We start from the raw sequence: 23,529 nt of genomic DNA, 5'->3' as shown, positions 1-23,529 counted from the left end.
TTGCTGGGTGCCTGGGGAGAAAAGCTGTGTCTGCAGCGGGGTGCGACGCGGTCGGGGGAACAGCGGCTCCCTAGGTCAGCTCTCGGAAGCGGGTGTGTGGGAGCTCAAGGCCCGGCAGGTCTGCCCATTCCCGCCCCTGCTGCAGCCCACCGCCAGCAGTCTTTCTGTCTCTGCTCGCTGCCCGCCCACAGGGCTCCAGTCTCCCAACGCTGCTGCCATTGCAACAGCAGTTTACAAATAAACAGTCTGAAATATCAGGCAGGAACAGGCGCCCCAACGCATCTCTAGGGATCCGGGCCTGAGCTCAGTGCTTGGTGAGCCACAGCTGCTGCCCCCCAGCAGGTCCTCCTGCTCCTGAACGGGCAGGTCCTCCTGCTCCTGAACGGACAGCTCCAGGGCCAGGCAAAGCTGCTCCTCAAAGGTCGGAGGGGCCAGGGCCAGGGTCGGGGTGTCTTCTGGGGGGAATGCAGGTTCCCTGGGCCCGGTGGACAGCTGCAGGCTTTCCTGGAGTGTCCTATCAAGCCGAGGTGACAGGTAGGGCACAAGGATAAGGTGGTGGCTGGGTGGGTGGGCAAAGGAAGCCGAGGGGTGATGGGCACGTGTTGGTGGAGGATGGAGGGCCAGAAGAGACAGGAGGGTCTGGCCCTCAGGCCAGCCTTGGTAGTGGCCTTGGGAGAGAGTTGACCTGCTCCTGGAGCTGGCACCTCCCAGCGACCTACTGTGTCACACAGGGCCATGTGTTGGCTTAAGGCAGGGTCCCCATGGGTCATGGAACAGTAGGTGACTGCAGAGGTCCCGTGGGTCCTGAGAAGGCCTCACTGCTCCAGCTGTTCCTCGTAGCCTCAGCCTGGAGCAGGGGCTGGGCGTCCTGCCCTGTGTTGCTCAGCGCTTCCCAGACAGTCACCTGGAGTGGCAGCAGAGCCCAGATGGTCCCCTGGGTCCTGCCAGGCAGGCACGGCTGCAGCAGTCACCCGTCACCCTGCCACCTGCCCTCCCCTGCCCCTGCCACAGCCCAGCTGCTCGGCCTCTGTGCAGCAGCTCGCTGTCCTCGTCACACAGGGGCTCACTCCGATCCGTGCCCAGCACGCTGTACCCCACAGGTACCTCAGGCACGGCGGGGTCCACCTCACACGGGAAAGGACTCCCTGCGTGGACAGCATGGGAAGTGGGGACACTCCCACTCCGCTTCAGGGCGCACAGGAGGGGGCCACAGCTGCACGGCCCCGCTTGGCCTCCCTGCAGTACCTGCACCTGCTGTGGGTGGGCTGGAGGCCGGCGTCCACATGGAGTTACAGAAGGTGACGTGGGCATTGAGCACATGCAACAGAAAATGGCCAGGGCTGACCGCTTGCAGCCGGGTGGACCTCAGGGGCCCCCACCCTGCCCTGCCTACTCACCAATCTTGACGTGAAAGCCCGGCATGAGGTCAACGAGGGGTGTGACCTGGCCACCCAGGGATAGTGAGTGCTCCTCGCTCAGCCATAGCATCGCCCAGAACCTGCCCCGCAACCACAGCACGGGGTCAGGGGCTGCTGGCTGCCCGCCTCCATGAGGGGTCGCTGTAGCCACCTAGGCTCACCTGCCCACATTTGTACCTTCCTCCCCGTTCTCCACTCACTTGCCCCACACCCCCGGCCCTGACTGCTTGGGGGGGGGTCTGGGGCGTTCATTTGGTCTGGAAGAGGAAGTCGGGACCCAAGCTGAGGTTTCTCACTGGGCCCCTTCCCAGACCCCCTCTCCAGCTCCCTCCTTGGCCTGGCGCCTCATGCTCTGCCCCATGTTCACTGTCACGGGCACTGCCGGGGCCAGAATCCTGGCCGCAGCACGGGGTAGCCACGTGAGCTGGCCAGGAGAGCGCCTGTCCACTGTAGACGCTGACACCCACGCACTAGGAACTTGTGGGGGTGGCGGGCAAGTGTGTGACTTCTTGTTCCACAGAGAGGGAAATGAGCTTTGCCTTGTGGTGGGGAGGGCGTTGCATGCCCCCACCCCAGGTGCTCAGCAGTCAGAATTACAACCCCACATGGGCAGTGCCGCCCTGCAGCCAGCCAGACACCCGCTCATCAAAGTGACACTGGTTTACCGGCCAGGCTAGGCTGTGGACCAACCAGTCCAGGGAGAAGTGGGGTGCATGAAAAGGGCCCTTGCTACCTGGGTGCAGGCCCAACTGGACTGGTAGTAGTGGAGGCAGTTGTCAGGCCTCACCTCTGCCCTCTGCTGGACATCTCAGTGGGGTAGCCAATGTTCTGGGACTGCGGGCTGAAGCTGGGGTCCAAGTAGTCCTTGGGGGAAATGCCTGTGGGCTTGGTTGGGCTGGCGGCCCTACTGGAGGGACACCTGGGGGGTCCCAGGGTGGCACGCAGCACCCACGACGTACATCCGGCACCCTGCCAGCCCTGGCGCCGCCTGGCTCACCCCAGGGCGTGAGGAGTGTTGCTGAGCCATCTGCAGGAAGGGCTGAAGTGGAGCCCATGACAGAGGTCGCTGTCCCCAGGCAGCCCTGGCCCTGGGGGGCAGATGAGAACAGCGGAATCCAACACCCCAGCCGGGGCAGGGGCCGACCAGGCGGCAGGCAGTGTACTTGCGCTTACCTTTGCTTCTCAACTTGTCCTGATCCGACAGGTGCTCTGTGCACGTGCGTGTCACCAGCTTCACGTTGGTAGCACTGTAGACCTGGGAGCGGGGGCAACACGGGGAGCTGGCAGCCACAGCGTGCTCCCCACACATGAGCTCTGCAGCAGGACCTTCTCATCCCCAGGGACAGACAAGATTTGCCCCCCAGGGAAGGGGGTCATGAAGGGCTGACCCTGGGCAAGCAGCAGCTCAGGGTGGGGCCAAAAGTTGAGTCCTAGGCCTTCCCAGGGTGACAGAGGCCAAGGGCTGCCCCGGCTCCCCCTCTCCATTCCGGCATGATGCGGAGGGACGGAGCCAAGCACCTGCACCTTGCCAACCCTCATGTACCTCCACCCTCTCCCCGCCCCCTCTCCTGCCTGTCTTAGTCTCATAGCCGCTGACACTCTCCATCTTTGACCGTCACCCCCAGATACAGCACTTGTTTTTGAAACAGACCAGGACAAGGTGGGGGGCATGGCGTGAACACCTGTTTTCCATAGCCCGGCCCCACCCCGTCCCTCCCGCCTGTCCTTGCTGCCCAACTCCAGGACTCTCTGGGCTAAAATGGTACCTGGACACCTGGACAAGCTGGAAGCAGCTCCTGACTCCTGGCTTCAGATTGGCTCAGCTCCAGCTATTGGGGCCACTCAAAAAAAAAAAAAAAATTCAAAGGCAGGGTCTATCTGGGAGCCGTTGCTAGGGTGCAGCTCCCCGCTAATGCACTGGGGAAGGCCACAGACAGTGGCTCAAGTCCCTGGGTCCCTGCCCACATGAAAATCAATGAAATGACCCCAGGGGAGTCACACCTAGCCCAGCTCTGGGCGTTGCAGCCCTTGGAGGGTGACCAGCAAACAGCATGTCCTCCTTTCTCTCTTACAAATCTGGCTTGGAAAAAAGTTTCCAAATTAAGAAAAGGAAGCGTGTCTCTGCCGGAGGCACCTGTAGAAGGCTTCCCCGTGGAGATGCAACATCAGGGGGTGGGGGAAGGGAAGGACAGCGGTCCCTGGGGTCCCAGCTGAGACATCCATAAATGTTGACGTTGATGATATGTCAGTATGTGTTCTTTCATAAATACTTGAAATTTCCCACAGTAAAAAATCATGAATGCAGGTATGCAAATCTGCTGGCTTCCTAAACAGCTGCAGGACCACACACAGAGCAAGAGGTGACAGTGGCCCGACAGAGAGGTGGGCCACCAGCATGGCCAGCAGCTGACTGCAGTCCACACCCAGGCCTCGAACACTCCACCCAACAAGGGGACACACTCCCCTCCACTGCCTGTGCGGGACGCCAAAGGAACCTCCTCCATGAGAAAGGCACAGGTGCCTGGCATGCAGTGCTCTCCAACCACGAGGAGCAAGAGAAACAAAATGAAAATTCACAACTCTGTGAAAGGGATCCATGGACACCCAGATACTAGCCAGAGACTCTAGAAAGCCCATCAGAGCAGAAGCCAGCAGGAGCCTGCACCTGAAGACACAGCACGCCGGGATTTACAGGACACGGCGAAGGCTGAGTTCCAGGGGACATTTATACTGAGAAGGAAGATCTCAGGGCTGGTGCTGCGGTGTGGCCACTTCAACTGCCACCTGCAGTGCCGGTCTCCCATATGGGCATGGCTCAATTCCAGCCAGCTCCACTTCTGATCCAGCTCCCTGCCTACGGCCTGAGAAAGCAGTAGAGGTCGGCCCCAGGGCCTAGATCCCTGGCGCCCACACGGAGCCTCGAAAGAAGCTCCTGGCTTTGGATCGGCTCTGCGCTGGCTGTTGGGGGAGTTAGCTAACAAGCAGATCATCTCTCCATAATATATATAGAATTCTGCTCTTCCAACAAAGAAAGCTTTTTTTTTTTTTAAGGATTTATTTATTTATTGGAAAGTCAAGATACACAGAGAGGAAGAGAGACAGAGAGGAAGACCTTCCGTCCGATGATTCACTCCCCAAGTGTCCGCAACGGCCGATGCTATGCCGATCCGAAGCCAGGATCCAGGAACTTCACATAAACCTGGTCATTGACATGACCTGGATCAATTCCTACCAAGATCAAAACTACTGAAACTCACTTAAATGGATTGGGGGGGGGCAGCACCATGGTGCTGTGGGCTAAGCCTCCACCTGCGGGGCTGATTCCTGTCCCAGCTGTTCCAGTGCAGCTCCCTGCTAATGGGCCTGGGAAAGCAGCAGATGTACAAGTCCCTGGGCCCCTGCACCCACATGGCAGACCCGGATGGAGCGCCTAGCTCCTGATCAGCTCAGCTGCGGCCACTTGGGGAGTGAAACAACAGACGGAAGATCTTCTTCTCTGTCTCTCCTCTCTGTAAATCTGCCTTTCCAACAGATAAATAGTCGGGTAAACCTCAGCCATGAGATGCAGAGCGGTGTCCACTCACAGGCCCTGCCCTGCTTCCACACACGGCACACGGCACTCGGGCAAATCCTGGGCACCGGAAGCACTGCGTGGGGGGCGTGTGTGCTGGGGGTCATCAGGGTGTCCTCCTCCAAGTGCCCCCACCCCCTGTGGCCCTGGGAGCACACTGGTCTCACCCCAGCTGGTGAATTCCCACTTCATCTCCACACAGAAATCAGGATCCTGAGAGGGAGAGAGGGAATGTGGTTGTCTGCCCAGCTGTGTCCTCACCCCAGCCAGACCCAGTCCAGGAGGGTGGGGCTGGGCGGAACCCTAAAACGGCTGGTGTATGGCATGACCTGGCTATAACCTGGTATGGGAGGGACACACAAGGACCCCCTGCAGACCTGCCGGTGCGAGGGAAACGTGAGCGCACAAGCCCGGCTGCGTGTGTGTGTGTGTGCCCCACTGCAGGCTGGCAGAGGCAAGGAAGCCAGGTGAGCAGGTGCTACAGGGTGCACCTGTGTTGGGGGGAGGGAACCAGGTCCCCCCTGCACCTCCCCCATACCTGGTGGAGTTTATTGAGGCATTCAAGAATGCCAGCTAACCTCCCAAACCTCCGCGTGGCTCTCTGAAAGTCCCGCTCCAGCTGCACCATCTCTGGGTCCCCTGTGCTGAAGGCCTCCTGCAGGACTGGGGGGCACCAGGCTAGCCCAAGGGGACCTTGCCAGCCAGCCAGCCCCAAGGGGAAACATGTCACCGGCACACCTGCCCAGCCCTGCCAGCTCTCCTTGCCCATGTTGGCATTGTGCCAAAGCAGGATCCTGATGGGTTCCAGGTTCCCCAGGGACACGGCCAGCTCCAGGCGTGTGCACCCCAGGGGGTCTTTCTGCTCAGCCTTGTGCTGGGGGCAGACAGCAAGCACGTCAGAGCAAGGGCTGGCGGGCCACAGCTCACTGTGGGCGAGGAGGAAGAGGAGGGCAGACAGGCCAGACAGGTGGCACGGGCGTAGGGGGCACAGGAGTGCTGGATATACAGGGTTTGGACTCGCGCACTTGCTGTCAGCTGGCGGCGGACACGCGGTGGGGGACTTAATGCACTGTGTTGGGACAGGGACGGCGCTGGAGTGCCAGAAGCACGTGCCCAAACTGAGCAGGGGAGGGCACGGAGGACCACAGCCTTGGGGGTGGGGACCCAGTGCTCAGCGGACCTCACCTGGCAGCTGTGCAGCGCCACCTCCAGTTCGTGGTGCCGATTCGCCCAGATGAGCCGGTGCAGTGGGAAGGTGCTGCCCGGGCCGGCCATGCTGGAGCTCCCCTGGCGGCGGTGCCCCAACAATGCCCACGGTGCCCCCCGAGGTGGCTGCCACGGTGCCTCCCGAGGTGGCTGCAGCAGCAGCGGCTGCGCCGGGCCCGGGCCATGCGCCCCCTCGCCTCCTGCAGCCCTGGCAACGGTCCCCAGGTCTGCGAGCGCCCGGCGTGGCCAGGCGGCGCTGCTGGGCCATGCTGGGCCCGGGGGCCACGGGCGAGCGGAGTCTGCACGGGGGGCGGCCTGCAGGGGGCGCCCCAGGCCGGCTCCGACACCCCGCTTTCCCTGTGGGTCCGGAAGGGGAAGGAGGGGGCTCGGGGACGGGGCGGGGCGCACGAGTGCGCGTGCGCGCACTGTGGTGGTGGTGCTGCCGCGGTTGAGTTGGACCTACGCAAACACCGACCGTGCCTTCCTGTGAGGGTCTGGGGGCGGCTGGTACCCCGACAGCCTCATCATCCCCGCCCGAGGGCTGCGATGAACCGGCGCAGAGGCCTCCGGGCTGGTGGTGCGTGCGGCACCTGCTCCCAGGACCCCCGTGCGAGCAGGGGCTGGCAGTGAGGGGAGAGTTCCCCGGGGTTCCGTGATGGGGGCGTTGGGTCAGGGGCTTGGAGCCCGCTGTGCTGCTTGTAGAGGCTGCACTTTGCGGCCAGCGCTGGAGGGGGAAGGAGAGTTTCGAAATCGGACCTCCGCCCCCGCCCACGCCGCCGGAACTAGGGTGCAGGCAGGCTAGCTCCGATCCCCAGGGGCCCCAGTCTGCGTGTGTGGCTGCCGCGGCCCTGCGCGGGCTGACCATTGGACCCTCGACCCCTTGGTTGCAGCTTTGAAGGGGGCTTTGGATCGGAGTCCTTGGGCCAGGTGGCTCCTCTGCCTGGTGGGACCCCTTTGCACTCCCACCCTGGGGACCGAGCATCCAACAGGCTCAGCTGGCCTCCGCCTGCCTCAGCCAGGCTCCCTGCCCCCACCCTCAGGACGGGACCCACGCCCAGCCACTCCCAAACCCACAGACCATGACCCCATGGCATCTTCTCAGTCCTTTCCCACGGGCCCCTGTCCCTGCTGGGGTTCTGCCTGGCTGAGCACCGGTTCCCTCAGGCCCACTGGCCTTCCCCTGTTCCATACCCTCTGCTTCACCCTGGCCTGTGTGGACTCTTAACCTCTCTTCCTGGACACCTGTGCCATCCCTGGTGCCCTATTGTGGACCTCTGGCACACTGGGCTTGCGCGACTCCACCACAGCCCAGTGAGGTGCAGGAGGCCCGTCCCCAGGACACTGCCCCAGCCCCTGAATCCCAGTTCTGTGCTCAGCCGAGACTGGTGGTGTTCAGGGCCCCCACTGTGGTCCCCCTGCAACCTGAAATGTCCCCACTCTCATGTGCCTGGCACATCAGCCCATCAGAGCTGGCAGGTACCTGCCCAGGGCCTGCAGGACAGGGAGGGGGGTGGGCAAGAGGCAACTCAGTGTGAAGGTGAGGTGCCTGGTACAGGGGGACCGGCCCCTCCGAGACTGTGGAAGCCGTACAGCAAGGCCACAGCCGAGGCCAGAGCCCTCTGCCTCGGCCCCAGCCCGGCGTCAGTCCCCAGGCGCAAGAAGAGTCCAAGGCAAGCAGTCAGGCACCATTTTTTATAAAAACGCATAGTCTCATTTTCCACTCTTTAAAATCACATTCAAAAATCGGCAGAGACACCCCAGGGAGTGAGCAGATGGGGTGGGGGGCACGCCGGCCCAGCTCCAGCCCGGGGAGAGGGGCGCGACACCACACACAGCTGCGCGACTGGCACAAGGGGGCATGCGGCGGGCGAGGCGGTGCCCTCGGGCGGTGGCACTGACAGGACACGGGCTGCAGCGCTGGGCAGCAGGAGCAGAGGGGTACTGGCTGTCCCCTCCCCCCGCTGCCTGCCCAGCCAGGCGGCGGGGGGTAAGGAGAGACCGTGAGGCCAAGCTGGGCCAGTGTGGCCCAATCTGCGGTCACCTTGCTGTGGTCCCTGAGCCCAAGTGCTCAAGTGGGAGTGGGGGAGGGACCGAATATGTGTTGGGGGAGGGGGCAGCAGCACCTGCTGTCCACACCTTCCTCCTGGCCCGAGCCACACGATGTCCAGGGCAAGGTGGCAACTGGAGGGAGCCAGGGACATGGGGCTTCTCCTGAATAGGGCGCCAGTGCCCAAGTCACCACCAGCACTGGCGGGTCCTCTCCCGTGGCCAGTGAGCAGGACAGCAAAGGGGCCTGTCCCTGTCACAGGAAGGGTTGCCGTGGGCAAATTCAAGTAAAATCCCTGCACTGGGCCTCCACTGGGCCAGCCCCCCAGCCATGCCCGTGGGCACAGCCAGGCGGCGAGCCAGAGGCCCACTGTCCGTCCCCCAGGAGCAGAGGGGATCCCTGGAGGTTGGGAGGAGGGGAAGGGTGGCACATGGACAGTGGCTGGGCCAGTGGCAGTGGGAGCCAAGGCAAAGCTGCCAGGAGGCAGGGGTTGGCAGGGAAGGGCAGAGGTGGTGCTGGTGGGGTTGGGGGAGGGGCTGGGCCAGGCTGGGGCCACAGGAGACCACAATAATTACAAAATAAAACCTTTTCCGCTTTGCGGGAAAACAAATAATAAAAATTCGACAAAATAAATTAGAGGTTTATAAAAGGCGGGCGGGCGGGCGGCGGCGGCTCAGAGCCCGTTGGCACTGCCACGCTGCACCAGCGGCACCTTGCTCAGCTCCACCACCGGCGAGCGTGGCTTGTTCTTCATCTTGGGCACCCGCTGTACCAGCTGCTGCGCCTCCCGGTAGGCGTCCCGCAGCTCCTTCTTCCACTGCACCAGCTCGGGGTCGCTCTGTGCCGGGCGGGACGTGTGCCAGTCAACCCGGGCCACCCACACCCGCCCTGCACCCCCAGTCGCCCCGCGAGCCCCACTCACGTCGCACTGTAGGATGAACTGCTTCCCGCCGCGGATCTTGAGCAACAGGCATTTGCGCTCCTTGATCTGCGTCTCCTCCACCGACTGGATCTCCTCCATGGTCAGCAGGCTCTGCTGCGGGGGCGGCACGGCAGGTGAGGCCGGCCGGGTGAGCCGGCCACGCCCCCAGGCCCAGCTCCCGCCCCTGGCCGCCCCCAGCGGCACCTGCTGCTTACCGGGGCCTCGCCCTCGCCCCGCCACTCGAGCCGGTTGGGGAACAGGTAGAAATACCGCCGCTGCCACTGGGTCAGGAAGGGATTGCCCATCTTGGACATGTACCCGTGCATGATGCAGTCCTTGCCCAGGGCGTAGTCTGAGCGGACAGAGAGACAGAGGGCTGGGACCCGGCTGGGCCTCGCCCCCAGACCACGTCCCCTGCCCCTCCGGCAGACGCCAGCCCTCACACCTTCCTCGTGGCCCAGCTGCTTGTTCTTGGCTTTCTTCCGAGCCTCCAGCCGGTCCGTCTCGGCGTTGATGGTGTCGAACACCGTCTCGGCCACCTCCTGCTGCCACCTCTCCGAGATGGTGAGCGGGAAGTTCCGGTAGAGCTCCTGGTCGCTGTCCAGTAACTTCACCAGGGTGGACAAGGGTGGGGACAGGCCAGCCATCAGCCACAGGCTTGCCTAGGCCCAGCTCTGACACACCTGTGACCCCTGGGAAGTCTAGGGGGAGGGGCTGAGAGCCAGAGGCCGTGGGGGAAGGGCAGTACCTTGATTCCTTTGGTGTCTTCCTCATCAAAGGAGCCGATGTCGAAGGCATCAGCTGCATTCACCTCCCCTCGTGGGGGGATCAGTGGGGGAGGGTACTGCAGCAGAACGGGGGGGGGGCATGGCATGTCAGCATGGGATGTGAGCTGGGGGCGCCGGGGCCCTGCCCCACCCCCGGCTCTCCAGCACCTTCTGCAGGAAGACCATCTGCCAGTCCAGGGAGCGGAAGAAGGCACTCTCCTTCACCTCCTGAGCACTGTGGGGAAACACCTGTCACTCCCCGGCTCTGACAAGCTCCCCCCGCCAGCCCAGACCCTTCCTGCCGGTCCCCGGGATGCCTGCCCCCGTGCTCTGCCAGGCTAGTGCGTCGCACCCAGGAGTGGGGACACTCACCCGCGGCCCAGGCAGCCCAGCCTCCGGTTGACATCCCGCTGCAGCAGGCCCTCTAGCAAGGAGCGCAGCTCCGGCGAGAACGAGTCAGGCAGTTCCACGGCCTGCAGGAAAGCCGAGGAGGAGTGGGACCCTGGCTCCCCTGGCCTGGGTGTGGGTTTCGGGGACCCCACAGGGGTGAAGCTGGGGTTCCGGCAGGGCTGGGGTAGGGGAGAGGCCATGTGCCTGGCGCCTTCCATGGGAGACCCCCACCTCCCCCGTCTCCACTGTGGCCCGGCACTCACCATGGTCAAGGTCATGCGGTCAATCTCGTGCTTGTCTTTGGTCTTGTGCTGCCGGAAGGGGCTGTGCCTGAACATGAGAGAGGTGGGGAACTGAGGCCGATGGCGCAGGTACGTGGTGGTGAGGAAACCGAGGCAGGCAGCATGCACGCGCCTCCCCCCCCCCCCCCCCCCCCCCCCGTGCTCACCCAGGACCCCACTCACCCCCGCAGCAACTTGAAAAGCATGCAGCCCAGGGAGAACCAGTCGGCACTGCTGTCGTAGGCCACACCCTTCTGCAGGACCTCGGGGGCCATGTAGCCATGGGTTCCCCTGCAGGTGCGAGATGGGCCTGTTGAGGGGTGAGGTGGGATGGGGTGGGGCGACAGTGAGGGGAGCGGTCACTCACACGCTGGCGTGGGGCTTCTTCTTGGAGAAGTCGCAGGCCAGGCCTAGGTCTGAGATCCGCACGTGGCCGTGCTCGTCCAGCAGGATGTTGGCGGGCTGTGCGGGAGGCCCAGTGAGCTGCTGCCAGCCCAGGACCAGCCGGGGCTGGCTGGGGACCTGTCTGCCCCCACCCCCTCCACCCAGAGCATTGCAGGCCCACCACAGGCACCTAGGGAGCAGGGCGCCCCAAGCCTAAGCTGAAGCCAGGACACGGCTGGCACCGGCAGGTGGTGGGGAGAGGCGTGGCAGCGGCAGGGGGCAGAGGGCAGGGGGAGCATGGCAGCGGCAGGGGGCAGAGGGCAGGGGGAGCATGGCAGCGGCAGGGGGCAGAGGGCAGGGAGGCGTGGCAGCGGCAGGGGGCAGGGAGGCGTGGCACCTTCAGGTCCCGGTAGACAACGAAGCGGCTGTGCATGTGCTCCAAGCCCAGGATGATCTCGGCCGCGTAGAAGCGCATGTCAGCTTCGGAGAAGACCCCGTGCTGGGACAGGTGGTAGTGCAGGTCCCCGCCTGAAGGAGGCAGCCCCGTGGGGCACTCAGCTTCCCGTGCCCTCCCTGGCCCCCGGTCTGCAGGTACCCAGGGGTGGGACCGGCTCTCACCGTTCATGAGGTCCAGGATGAAGCTCAGCTTGTCGGGCGTGTGGAAGGCATAGGACATGCACACGATGAACGGGCAGTCCTGCAGCGGGGGTCGGGGGTCGGTCAGCAGCGGGTGCCGGGGCTTTGGCGCCCACAGCGGCTCTGGGGGCTCCCCCTGCCCGGCCCCAGCTCACCCCGGTGCTGACAAGGGACAGCATAATGCGCTCATTCAGGGCCAGGGTCTCGCCCTGCTTCATCTTGATGCGTTTCTTGTCCAGACACTTCATGGCGTACCTAGGTGGGAGACAGGGTGCGGGGTCAGTGCTGACTGCCGGGGCAGAGCCTTAGGGCTGCCTCGGCGTGGTGGGGGTCCTGCGGGTAAGACTAGACACCAAGTGGGGCCTCACAGAGGGTGGGAGAAAGCTTGTGGAGACGGCCAGCATACAGTCCCCCACTTCCCCGGGATGCCGAGGCCCCCCACCGCAGGTGCCTGGCCGCCAGCAGCAGCGGCGGGCGCGCTCACATCTTGCCCGTGTCAGCCTTCCGGCAGCCGTAGACCTCGCCGAAGCCGCCGCGCCCAATGATGCGATGCACGCTGAAGTCGTTCATGGTCAGCTGCGGGGCAGAGCAGCGACAGCCGCGTCACTGCAGGCTGTCCTCGGTGCCCACGGGCGCCTGACCCTCAGGGCCACACCTGGGGCCTGACCCCCACTCCCTGGCCAGACCCGCCTTGCCCACTCACATGGATATTGAGTTCCACGTTCTTCCACTGGCAGAACCGGGTGAACTTCTCACTGGGAGATGAGAACCGGGCTCAGGCAGGCTTGGGCAGGGCACGGCAGGGCTGGCACAGGCCTGCCCCCCACCCCCAGCCACTGCGCCGGCCTGCGGGTCCCATCAGAGGGTGGTTGTGACAATGGCCCCAAGCCTGTCATCCTCTTCTGGGACTACCCAGAGAAATGGACTGCCAGCTTCACCTGCCCCCTCTCTGCCCTCCAAGGGAGGCAGCTGAGCTGTGGGTTCCTGCTGGGAGCAGATAAGCTTGGGGGAGGACACCTCCCGTCCTAACCCAGACTTCCTGCCATCATGGCTTGGGGGTGGGGTGCACGCGTCCTGCCTGCAGACTTCACACGCGACCCCAGAAACACCGCACCTCGTGTCCACTGAGATCTGCCCCTGCCCCCTCCCCACCAAGCTGCCTGGCACAGGCGAGCCAGCAGCTGCCAGGTCTCTCAGGAGGGTCAACCACTGGGCAGGCCCAAGCAGGCCACCTCCGGCCCCTCCCTTCCTCACCTCTCGATAAACTTCTGGAACACATCCCCTCGGAGGTTCTGACAGATCTCCTCGGTGTAGGGCTACAGGAGGGAGGCGAGGTGAATGACCGAGACCCCCGGGGTGAGGGATGCCCAGGCCCCGCCCCGGCTGCCTGGCACACACCTGGAAGAGATCCGGGGGCACCAGCTTCTTCACCAGGTGGCCCTGCACATGCTCAGTGGCACTCTTCGAGAAGGGCTGGCGGAGGGGAGGGGCAGGTGAACTCTCAGTGGGGTGAGCTGTCGCCCCTGCCCGGCCCTGTCAGTGGGGGCACTCACGTGTGAACAGGCCAGCAGCTCCTTCATGATGTACGAGTCGAAGATTTCCCGGCTGCGGGCCACGCGCTCCTCCTCCGTCTCCAGCTTCTCATACTTCCTGATCTGGGGGCAGTGTTCCCAGGTGACCTCAGGCCCCCAGCAGGCCCTGCGGGCACCTGTGCCAGCTCCGCCCAACTGCCCCCTCCTCACCTCCTCATAGAACTCCACCAAGGGCCTCGCTTCCTCCAGGTGGTTTAGGCAGAAGTCTCGGAAGAGCAGGTATCCTGCAGGCCAGCCGGGACAGGTGCTAGTGAGCCACACTGCCCCCTGCCACAGGGCACAGAGTGGGTCTGGGCCACCCAGAGCACAGCTGACCAGAGTGGCAACAGAGGGCGGCGGGAGAGGCTGGCACCCCCTGGGGCCTTGTGATGCTCTGAGCGCCTGTGCCAGGCGGGCAGGCTCTGAACGGGGCCCACACCCCCTTCTCTCCAACCCTACTCCATCCTGCAGGGTAGTCCCAGAACATGGGTAGGGGAAGCAGTCAGGTAAACTGAGGCTCAGGGAGACCTGCTCTTCACAAGTGGGTGTGAGCTAGAGGTCCAGGTGGCAGGTCCCTGGGAAGTCCAGGCCAGAGGGCAGGGCATCCCACCCCGAGGCAGCGGGGCTGAGGCTGACCCCCAAGCACCTGTAGCAGGACAGAGCCGACTCGTCCCCAAAGCACCCAAGTCGTCCCCTGCCTGGCACCCCTACCGACAGTCTGGCCACTCTCTCTAGCCTTGCAATCAAGCCCTAGTAGTTTTGGGGGGGGAAGTCGTGGGTAGCTCCCCAATGTTCTCATTGACACTACCTGACCCAACTCTGGGGCTTCCAGAGTCCCCGTTCCTGGAAGGGGGTGGGGTCATCACCAGGCTCAGAGAGGTGAGGCACCATGCCCAGGCCACACAGCAAGCGATGGGGAGCCCTAGGACGTGTCCCCTGATACTCCACCTGTCTCTAGAGGGCTGGCCTGCAGACCCCCACCCTCCAACCCCATTTCAGAACTGGGAGTCTTATTCTGCTTAGGGCCAGGATGGAGCTGTACCAGAAGGAGCCTGCTGCCCTTAGACGTGTCTGCCCCCAGGGCCAGAACTGGGGAGGTATGCCTCACGGTGCTCCAGCACAGACACGTGTCTGCCCCCAGGGCCAGGCCTGGGGAGGTAGGCCTCACGGGACAGCTGGGCCAGGCCTGCTGGGCAGCAGTAAAGGCAGGTTGCAAGAGGCCCTGGGGGCGGGGCAGGCTAGCCACAGGAAGGGCCCCGCCTCTTCCTGCCTGCTCTGCCAACGGTCCTGAAGCAGCTGTGGCTGTGTCAGGGGGAAGCTGCAGCTCTCAAAAACAAAAACCCCAAGGAGGAACTTCCCTGGCGACCCCGGAGGACCAGGGCTCCCTGGGCTGATGGCCAGGGGCTGGGAGGCACTAAGGGGCGGGCCGGACCCAGAGCAGCTCCAGGCTGCTGGGGCCAAACCTTCCTGGGAAAGCGCAACCCAGCTGGGGGTGGGTGGTCCTTGGGCAAGGGCTGTGGTACTCACCCAGCTTCTGGGAGAAGATCTTCTCAAACGTCACTTCTCCCCGATCCTCCAGGTACTTCTGCATGACACTCCGGATGCTGGGGACAAGGGGTATGCACGTCACACTGGGGGCAGTGGTTGGCAGGAAGCCCAGGCCCACCCACCAGGGCTCCACGCACCCACACACCCCCAAGGCAAGGTGGCCAGCAAGTGGCCTCCTGTTTAGAAGCTCCGCTCCCTGAAGTTTGGTTTCCCAGTGCTGCCAAGTGCTGGCTTCGGGAAACTGGCCAAGTTGCAAAAGCCAGGCCTCCCGCACCAGTGGAGGAACGGACACACTCCCTGGCTGCCCCTCCAGTGGCACACGCCGCGACATGGAAGCACGGTACGGAGGCATGACGCTGAGCCAGGGTGCCTGGCACAGAAGGCCTCGGATGGAATCCTTGGTTCCTGGCACAGCTGGAGCTGGCCACCCTGGGGACATCTGTGTGCCAGCCGGAACCGGCCACCCCGGGGGGGAACCACAGGAAGCAGCTTAGCCAAGGCTGGGGCTGTGACGGAGAGAGGAGTGGCTGCCCCGGAGATGGAGTCCTATCTGGGCTGTGGCCAGACAGGGATCAGGACTGTGCCCAACTGTACATGGTTAGGAGTCTCCTGTTTTCTGAATTATCTTTCAACTTAAGCAAAATCAAAATTTTAAAAAGTCTCGGGCCCAAGCGTGGTGGCTTAGTGGCTAAAGTCCTTGCCTTGAATGCACCGGGATCACATATGGGTGTTAGTTCTAATCCCAGCAGCTCCACTTCCCATCCAGCTCCCTGCTTGTGGCCTGGGAAAGCAGTTGAGGACGGCCCAAAGCCTTGGGACCCTGCACCTGCCTGGGAGATCTGGAAGAAGTTCTAGGCTCCTGGCTTTGGACCAGCACAGCACCGCCCATTGGGGTCACTTGGGGAGTGAATCATTGGACGGAAGATCTTCTCTGTCTCTCCTCATCTCTGTGTATCTGCCTTTGCAATAAAAATAAATAAATCTTTACCCAAAAAAAGTAAATAGATCTTTTATTTTCTTTTAGATTTTGTTTATTTTTATTGGAAAGGCAGAGTTCCAGAGAGAAAGAGATATAAACATCTATCTTCTGGTTCACTCCCCAAATGGCCACAATGGCCAGAGCTGAGCTAATCTGAAGCCAGGAGCCAGGAGCTTCTTGTGGGTCTCCTGTGCAGGTGCAGGGTCGCAAGGCTTTGGGCTGCCCTGGACTGCTTTCCCAGGCCACAAGCAGGGAGCTGGATGGGAAGAGGAGCAGCCAGGACATGAACCAGCGCCAATATGGGATCCTGGTACATGCAAGGTGAGGCCAAGTCTGTTTGAGACTTTTCAAAAAAGAATGTTACCCCAGGGCTGGCGCTGTGGCATAACAGGTTGAGCCACCACCTGTGGCAACGTCGACGTCCTATCTGGGCACCAGTTCATGTCTCGGCTACTCTCCTTCTGATCCAGCTCCCCGCTCATGCGCCTGGGAAAGCAGCAGAAGCTGGCCTAGACGCCTGAACTCCTGCCACCCATGCCAGGGTCCTGGAAGAAGCTCCTGGCTCCTGGCTCTGGCCTAGGCTTTTTGGGAAGTGAATAGGTGGATGGAAAACTTTCCCTGGTAACTCTGAGTTTCAAATAAAATAATAATAGTAACAAAACAAGTTACCACAGCCCCAGAAGAGAGGGGCTGGCTGTGGTGAACCAGCCAAGACTCACTGCCCAGTCCATCTCCCCTCAGCCCTGAGCAGGCGCCTTGGCGGAGCTGCACGGGGCTCCTGTCCACACCTCAGACAGATGCCGCCCACTGTGTCTGCACTGGCCAGCTGTGGCTTCTGGGGTCACTCCATGCAGGCCGTGCCCAGGGCATGTGCGTGGTTGGGGAGCTGCTGGGCCACCACGCCGAGCACCGCTCCGCTCACGCAGCCCTGGGGCTTGCGGCGGCTGCCACATCACCCCTTCAGCAGGCACCCACATGGAGACTGTGTCTGGCAGCCCCACATAGGCTGACCAGCTGGCCGGGTCAGCCCAGCTACAGTTGCTGGGGTACGGCTCCCACAGTCCACCCAGCCCACACGCAGGTCTGACAGCACATAGAATGTTCTGAGTCTGGGGGTCCCCAGTCAGTGTTCAGAGGGGCTCGAACGCTTGGTCCAGGGCACCACGGGAGGAAGCCCAGGCTGGCAATGCCACTGGGTCTGCAAGAACAGCAGCAGTACTGAGACGGTAGGGTGTGGGGCGGGGGAGGGCGCTCCCGAGAGGGTTAGACTGGGGGGCCACACTGGCTCATGTCCACGACAGAGCCGGGTTTGGGGGGAACTCAGGCACCTGCAGGGAACCAGCACCCTCACCAGCCCTGGGCTCCGCTCTTGCTGCTGATCCTTGGGCCGTGACATCTGGGGACGCAGGACTGACGTGCGATCTATCACCAAGTATCCACTCCCACGCGGGTACGTGAGGTGGAAGGTGTGGCAGGTAGGGGCAAAGCCATGTTGGCTCTTGGGGAACCCCGCGGGGAATGAGGGGGGCACAGTCCCCCGGCTTCACAGGGAAGCCCTCCTGAGGTAAAGCTGGGGTAGCTCGGCAGAAACTGCCCAGGTGGGAGCCAGGGATCACTTCCTACCACGTGATCCGGGCGAGCCGGAAGCCAGACACGCACAGGTGTGTCCCCGACCCGCCGCAGGGCAGTGTGCCTGCAGCCACAGGGACACCTGCCAGGGCTCCGCAGTGACCCAGGCCCCCCAGGCCACAGCAAAAAGAACTGCTACCCCCGCAAATACCCACACCAAGCATGAGACAGGGCCTGAATGGAAGGGCCCAGTGAGCGAGGGGAGCTGGGACTGTTCCCGCCGAGTCACCTCCTGGGCAGGGCCACCTCCCTCTGCTGCACCCACTCCCCGATACTGCCAGAGTCCGGGATGGCAAAGTGCCCAGATCACGCCCTGCCCCACACAGGTCATTCAGCCCCAGAAGGGGGCGGGAGGAGGTGGGTGTCCTCAGGTGACGACAAAGCCCTGAGGTCCCCACGCCCAGGGGTGGGTCCCAGGAGGCCCCGCCTTCTGGCGGTTGGATGGGTGCCCAGGCCTGAGTCCCCGGTGCCCTCCTGGGAGGCCAAGTCTCAGACTTTAAATATCCGGTTTCCCCACTCGTAAGTGAGGACGCCCGCACGGTGCTGAGCGGCTGCCACCGTGCCGCCGGCCGCAGGAGCCCTGGGAACAGCACAGCCATCGGCTGGTCGCCCACTTCCGTGATGACGGACGGGACACGCCTGGCCAGGCGCCCTGCTCCCCGGCACCCCACAGCCTCTCATGGAGCCTGATTATGTGCTGACACCATGTCCTTGGGGCACGGGGCCTGCAGCCAGGGGCAAGAGCTAATGTGTTGGTGTCACCCCTCCCCAGGGCCCGGTGGGTGCCTTGGCACAGGTACACTCTGTGCCCAGCTGTGCCTCCCCCCCCACACACAGGGGCAAGGTGTGAGGTGATGGGGGAAGACGTGCCCTGGGCTCAGTCCCTGAGGCTCAATGGTCTGAGCCCGGATCTCACGGGTGGCCCTGCTCACGCAGGTGTGAAAGCTGAGGCAGGCTCCGGGCCCTGGTCGTGACCAAGCTCCCCTGGGTCATTTCCAGGAAACCTGGCACCGAGGTGGCAGCCAGAGGAGGAAGTCCCCTGGGGCTTCTGATTAATTTTTATCAACGACCTTCCCTAGGGCCACCCGTGTCCGCGGAGCCGGAGGGGCCTGTGGAGCAGTTAGGGAGGAAGACCACCCCAATGGCTGTGGCCAGGGTAAGAGCAGCACAGCTCCCCTGTGTGTGCTGAGCCAGGCATGGCGGCCATGGGCACAGTGTGGCTTTGTTGACTGTCACAGGTTTTTCACAGAGGTGCTGCAAGCACCCAGCCCCTGCAGCTGACAGCTCCACGTGGTCATCACTCCCTCCCTGACCTGCCCCTCCATCTCCCCTCCCCTACTCCAGTCAGCGGTCCAAGGGGCTTGCTGACATGCAATGGCCCCTCCTGTAGGCAAGCTGGAGGCGAACATCTTGGTGTTCAAACAGGACTGGAAAGAACGGAGGGGAGGAGGAGCTGGAGAGAAGGGGCCTGGCGAGGAAGGGCAGGTGGCACGTGCTCCGGGCTCTTGCTGTTACTCCAGGGAGCGTGGCTCAGCCCTTGCACACAGCAGACCCGGCGGGTGCAGGAGACGCACGCTGGGGCGCGTGCCTGCACCTGAGGTCACTGGTTTACTACCAGGAATCCAATGTGCAGTCATAGGACGCATCATTGCCAATGACAGGGCCCACATTCCCCTGCTTGGATTCCAAAAAGCAACACTGGCTCTTGGCGCCTGCCTGCAGGTGGCAAGTCAGTGGGGTGGGCTGAGCTGTGCAACTTGGTGGCCAGAGACCAGACAGGAAAGCCGAATGGAGGCCTAGCAGAGGGAAGGCAGCTCAGGGGCAGGAGGCAAGCTCTGGCTGGCGGACAGAGGCTGCAGACGGCAGGGATCCCACAGGCATGGCAAAAGTGGAGTGGGGGTGGGGGGAGGGAAACAGAGCCAGGAAGTCCTGGCTAGGAAGGGTTAACAGGAACCCAGGCCCAGCAGAGGAAGGGAGCCGGGCAAGGGGCAGGAAGGAGGCAACTTGCGGTGGGGGGAGGGACCAGGAAACAGCAGGAGAAAATGGGAGGCTGCAAGAGGCCCCCCAGACTCCGCAGCTGGGACCCAGTGTCGCAGGGGAGGGCTGCGAGTGCCTCCTGGGATCGCCCAGGCAGCACGATGGACCCAGAGCACCCAGGGTAATTGCCCAGGGGCCTCCGCGGTCACATTATGCCAAAGACTACAGTAATTAGAGGCTGCTGCCTGATGCTGCGGAAGCAAGTGCCTCTGAGGGGCGAGGCCAGGACCCCGTGCCCCTGTCCACAGCAGTCCCCAGTCAGGACCATCCCCCACCCCCAGCACTGACTGAGGTGGAAACTGAGACAGCTGTGGTGAGCGGGCTGGGTTCCGGGTGCACTGGTGGGATGCCAGCTCTCCTGCCTCCTGCTAGAAGGGGACAGAATGGGAGACCCCATGCCAAATCCAAGTGGTACAGTGCCCAGGTGCTCCCCCTGCCAAGCCTGTGATGCCAGCATCAGTTCCTGGCCAAGCTATAACCCCTGACACCCGCCTTGGGGTGTCAGCCAAGATGGACCACCCCAGGGTGGTCCCAAGCCACAGCCCAGGCTTGTGGGCATGACGGAGCCCCTGGTGGGAAGCTGCTGGTCCCCATGCAGTCCCTGCCCCAGCCAGCCCAGCCAGGCAGAGGCCTGGGCCTCGTGCAACTAATAGCTGTGCCATGGACAGTGCAGGTGCACCGGATGGGTGGCAGAGACCCAGGTCTGGTTCCAGCTGTCCCCTCTGTGACCCAAGCAGGTCTCCTCTGCTCTCTGGGCCTCAGCTGTTAAATGAGGGTGACCACCACCTGCCAGGCCTGCTGGCCACAGTGGAGTAACATGTCCAGTGGGACCAGCGGCCCAGGCGGAGAGGCATTGGACACACATGGCACGCCGTCTTACCACCCAGGGCAGCAGCCTGGACCCCAGACCAGCTGTGCCCACAGTGGGTGCTCAGCACATCCTAGCCTAGGGGTATGGGGTTGGGGTGGGCCGAGCGCCCAGCGCCACCTGACCCGGAGCCGTGCAGCCCGGCTCCCTGTCAGACTGTGTCCCTCGGGCTCTCGGCCGCCTCGTGTCCACTGAAGACCAACCGGAGGCGATGCACGTCACAGGCCTTGTATTTCCTGAGCAACTACTAAGCGGGAGGCAGGCCTGGGGCTCCGGGATCAACAGAGATGACAACGGCAGGATCGACAGGAACGGGCCACAACCCTGTCACCACACAGGTCACTGCCACCACGGGCAGGCGGGCCACAAGGAGGAGGAACGCGTCTGGCTCCTGGGGGGAGGGAGGGCTCCAACACCTGCAGAGCCAGCCTGAGGCGGAGCGAGGTGCACTCTGGGGGAGAGAGCACCCCAACACAGAGTTCCGGAAACAGCCCGGGGCACACGCTGCCCAGGGTTCTGGAAGCTGTGGCCACCAAGGACCGCTTTGCTCAGCGGGGCCCTAGAGGTCGGCACCCCCATTTCCTCCTGCGCGGTTTGTCATTTCTGAACTCACTTGTGCTCTGTCGCTGCTCTCTGGTCAGCCAGCCCTGGCTGACAGTCATTCTGGTTCCTGTTTTGACAGATCCGATTGCAAACGTCTTGGGGGTAGGGTGGGGGACCCTAACGGCCACTCAACACCTAACGCTGCCTGCGCGCACGGAACTCCTGAACCTGCTGTTCAGTTAACCTGACACCCCGTGTGAGAGCAGGGCCAGGAGCAGGAGGGGGGCTGGGAGAGCCAGCAGGGCACCCAGCTCTCTCTCACACACACTGGCAAGCTGGGGCTGGGGAAGGGACTTGCCCAACGTCACATGATAAGGCCGCCTTGTCCCCAGGCGCTGGGGCACACAGGAGTTGCCTGGCCACGTATCACAAACGGGAGCCCCGTAGGCGGCCACATCTGGTCCACGCAGGGCACCGAGGCCCCCACCCACCGGCTCAGGTCCCAAAGGGAAGCCAAGAGCTAGAAGCCCTGGGCGGGTGGCCAGGTGTCCTGTGGGTTACCTGGATGAGAGCTCGGGTGTCAGCTATCCTCACCTGTTCCCTGGGACCCAGGAAGCTCACAGGATGGGAAAAAAATACTCAAGAGCAGATAAGCCAGGGCCACCATCCACAGCCCGAGTCGTCCTGGACCCCTGAACTCTGTGTCCAGCTGCCTAAGGGACGTGGCAGTCCTGACCCAGCTGCCTCAGGTGTACTGGACTGTCCCCGTGTCACCAGTACCCCCCAGAAGCAGGCCCCACGGGTAGGACCCACCAGAGGAGGAAGGCCGATGGGAGAGGGGTCAGGCACAAGCATTTCCCCCCACCAGAGCTCAGCCTTGGGGGGCGCTGCACCCCCACACGGGGGGGCCCCCATCGCCACACCAGCCAAACGCACTCCCACACCCGGCTCCCAAGACAGGAAGCCCACCGGCGGCGAGAGGGACAGTTCCAGGGCTCCACAACACCCCCCAAACCTCATCCAAGTGTGACCCAAACCCCAAGAGAGAGCTGGGAGCAGAGGCGGCAGCAGGATGGGTGATCCGGCCGGGCAGGCGGAGCGCAAGGGACCCCCACGGGGATCCGGGGCTGCGCGCAGACGGCAGCACCGAGCCCGGGAGAGGAGGCAGGAGCCGGGGTGCGCGGGGCCGGGAGGGACGGGGTGCTGACAGCGACCGAGGGGCCCCGCGGAGTGTGCCATGGGAGAGGGCGGAGGGCGCGCGGGTGGGGGAGGACGCGCGAGTCCCGGGCTGCCGGAGTGGGGCGCCCGGCGCTGGAGCGGCGGTCAGGACAGCTGGGGCCGAGGAGGGCGAGGCGGGCGGAGGGGTCGGGCGTGGGGGGCGCCAAGGTCTCGGGCAGCGGGAGCGCGAGGCGCCCCCGGGGTGGTGTGTGTGTGTGGTGTGTGTGGCGGCGGGGGGAGGTGGGTCAGGACGCGCCGCCGGGCTCGGGGCGCGAGCGCGGCCCCCCTCACCTGGGCTCGGGCAGCAGGATCTTCTTGCTGGCGCGCGCCGCCGGCGTGGCCTTGCTCTTCTCCATGGCCATCAGGTAGCTCACGTCGGCCAGCACCGCCTCCAGGTCCGCCATCTTGGCGGCGGCGGCGCTGCCTGCTCCCGCCGCGGCCGCTGCTGGCGCTCCCCGCTCGCTCGGCTCGGCGCGCCCGGCCCGGCCCCGCGCTCGGCCCGGCCGCCCGGCCTCGGCTCGCCGCGCTCACAGGCGCCGCCGCCCCATGGCGCCGGCTCGGGCCCTGCCCCGGCTCGCGCTCCGCTCCCGCCGCCGGGACTGCAGTCGGGGCGCCGCCGCCGCCGCCCGCGCCCCGGAGCCGCCGCCGCCTCCGGCCCCGCCTGCCGCGCACAAGCGCCAGCGAGCCCGCGAGGGGCCGAGCCGGGCGGGCGGCGGCGCCCCCTGGAGGCCGCGCGCGCCGGACCCGAGCCGGGCCGCCCCCCGCGCCCCCCGCGCCCGCCCCAGCCCCGGACCCGCGCGGATCCGCACTCCTGGCCATCCCGGACGCCGCTTCCGGGCCTGGACGCGACACCGAGGGGCCAGAGCGGACCCCGGCCCCTGGAACGCAGCCCGAGTCCCCACCTCTCCGGGTCCCACACTTGACAGTCGGACCCACCCTCCGTCGTCGCTGGCCAAAGACCCCGGAAGTGGACTTAAGTGATTCTGGGGCCTGGATCTAAGACCCTGGCCGTGACCCGGGCTGGGGGACAAGGACAATCCTGACCCCAGACTGGGCCCCGGGGAACCACACCCTTGGGTTCAGGCAGCCATGACCCCGGGTCTCCAGCCGGCCTCCCACCTCTCCCTGGGAGTTTGGGCTTGTGAGTCGGACATCATCCTGGGGGGCTCCTTCAGGTGCTGGGCCCCTCCTGCCACAGTCAGACCCCATTCCTGCTGGGCATCAGGCGCTGGCTGGCCCGCTCAGTTTGGCTTCCTCGGGGGACACAGGGGTCTCAACCTCAAGGCTTGACGGGGGGTGTCAGGGCACTCTTCCAGCTCGAACAAGCCCCTTCTCTAGAGCCCCTGCCTGGGGGACTGCCACCCCGTCCCCAGCAGGACCAGGGCCTGTGTGGCAAGGCAGGGGCCAGTTCTGGGCTTGGCGAAGCCTCGGGACAGCCGGCAGCCAGAGCACATCCATTCAAAGTGGCCCCCCAGGTCCCCACAGTGGACCTCCAGCCTTCTTTTCCTGGATTC

At 64.2% G+C, this 23,529-nt stretch overlaps 2 protein-coding genes across 4 annotated transcripts; both read right to left on the bottom strand.

Annotated features, from left to right (window-relative positions):
- Positions 1-231: 231 nt before the first annotated feature.
- ANKRD13D (ankyrin repeat domain 13D) lies at positions 232-6,270 on the bottom strand. The gene is given in 12 exon segments (XM_040970807.1): positions 232-668; positions 1,026-1,265; positions 1,398-1,498; positions 2,206-2,322; positions 2,378-2,468; positions 2,583-2,673; positions 2,869-3,100; positions 4,969-5,065; positions 5,157-5,202; positions 5,528-5,652; positions 5,728-5,863; positions 6,175-6,270. Coding segments are annotated over 12 exon segments (1,803 nt in total). The 5' UTR covers positions 6,265-6,270.
- Positions 6,271-7,873: 1,603 nt separating this feature from the next.
- Positions 7,874-22,616, bottom strand: GRK2 (G protein-coupled receptor kinase 2). 3 transcript variants are annotated; one of them, XM_040970668.1, is made up of 21 exons: positions 22,307-22,616; positions 14,721-14,797; positions 13,365-13,438; positions 13,176-13,277; positions 13,021-13,095; positions 12,877-12,938; positions 12,326-12,377; positions 12,107-12,198; positions 11,778-11,877; positions 11,605-11,683; positions 11,384-11,514; positions 10,970-11,064; positions 10,786-10,893; positions 10,585-10,651; positions 10,304-10,404; positions 10,100-10,166; positions 9,913-10,008; positions 9,610-9,772; positions 9,380-9,516; positions 9,165-9,278; positions 7,874-9,080 (listed from the first exon to the last, which is right to left on the bottom strand). In XM_040970668.1, the coding sequence occupies exons 1-21, from the start codon at positions 22,417-22,419 to the stop codon at positions 8,916-8,918; spliced, it is 2,070 nt and encodes a 689-aa protein (XP_040826602.1). In that variant the 5' UTR covers positions 22,420-22,616; the 3' UTR covers positions 7,874-8,915. The 3 variants fall into 3 exon arrangements, with proteins under 3 accessions (XP_040826602.1, XP_040826603.1, XP_040826604.1); XM_040970669.1 differs by having other exon boundaries at positions 8,862-9,080; positions 9,165-9,275; positions 22,307-22,495; XM_040970670.1 differs by having other exon boundaries at positions 8,862-9,080; positions 9,610-9,718; positions 22,307-22,495.
- Positions 22,617-23,529: the final 913 nt, after the last annotated feature.

This window comes from Ochotona curzoniae, unplaced genomic scaffold, assembly GCF_017591425.1.
Source record: "Ochotona curzoniae isolate NIBS_2020 unplaced genomic scaffold, NIBS_Ocur_1.0 scaffold_4937, whole genome shotgun sequence".
Lineage (NCBI taxonomy): Eukaryota > Metazoa > Chordata > Mammalia > Lagomorpha > Ochotonidae > Ochotona > Ochotona curzoniae.
Note: the sequence above shows the minus strand (reverse complement) of the source record. Positions and strands in the feature narration are given on the sequence as shown.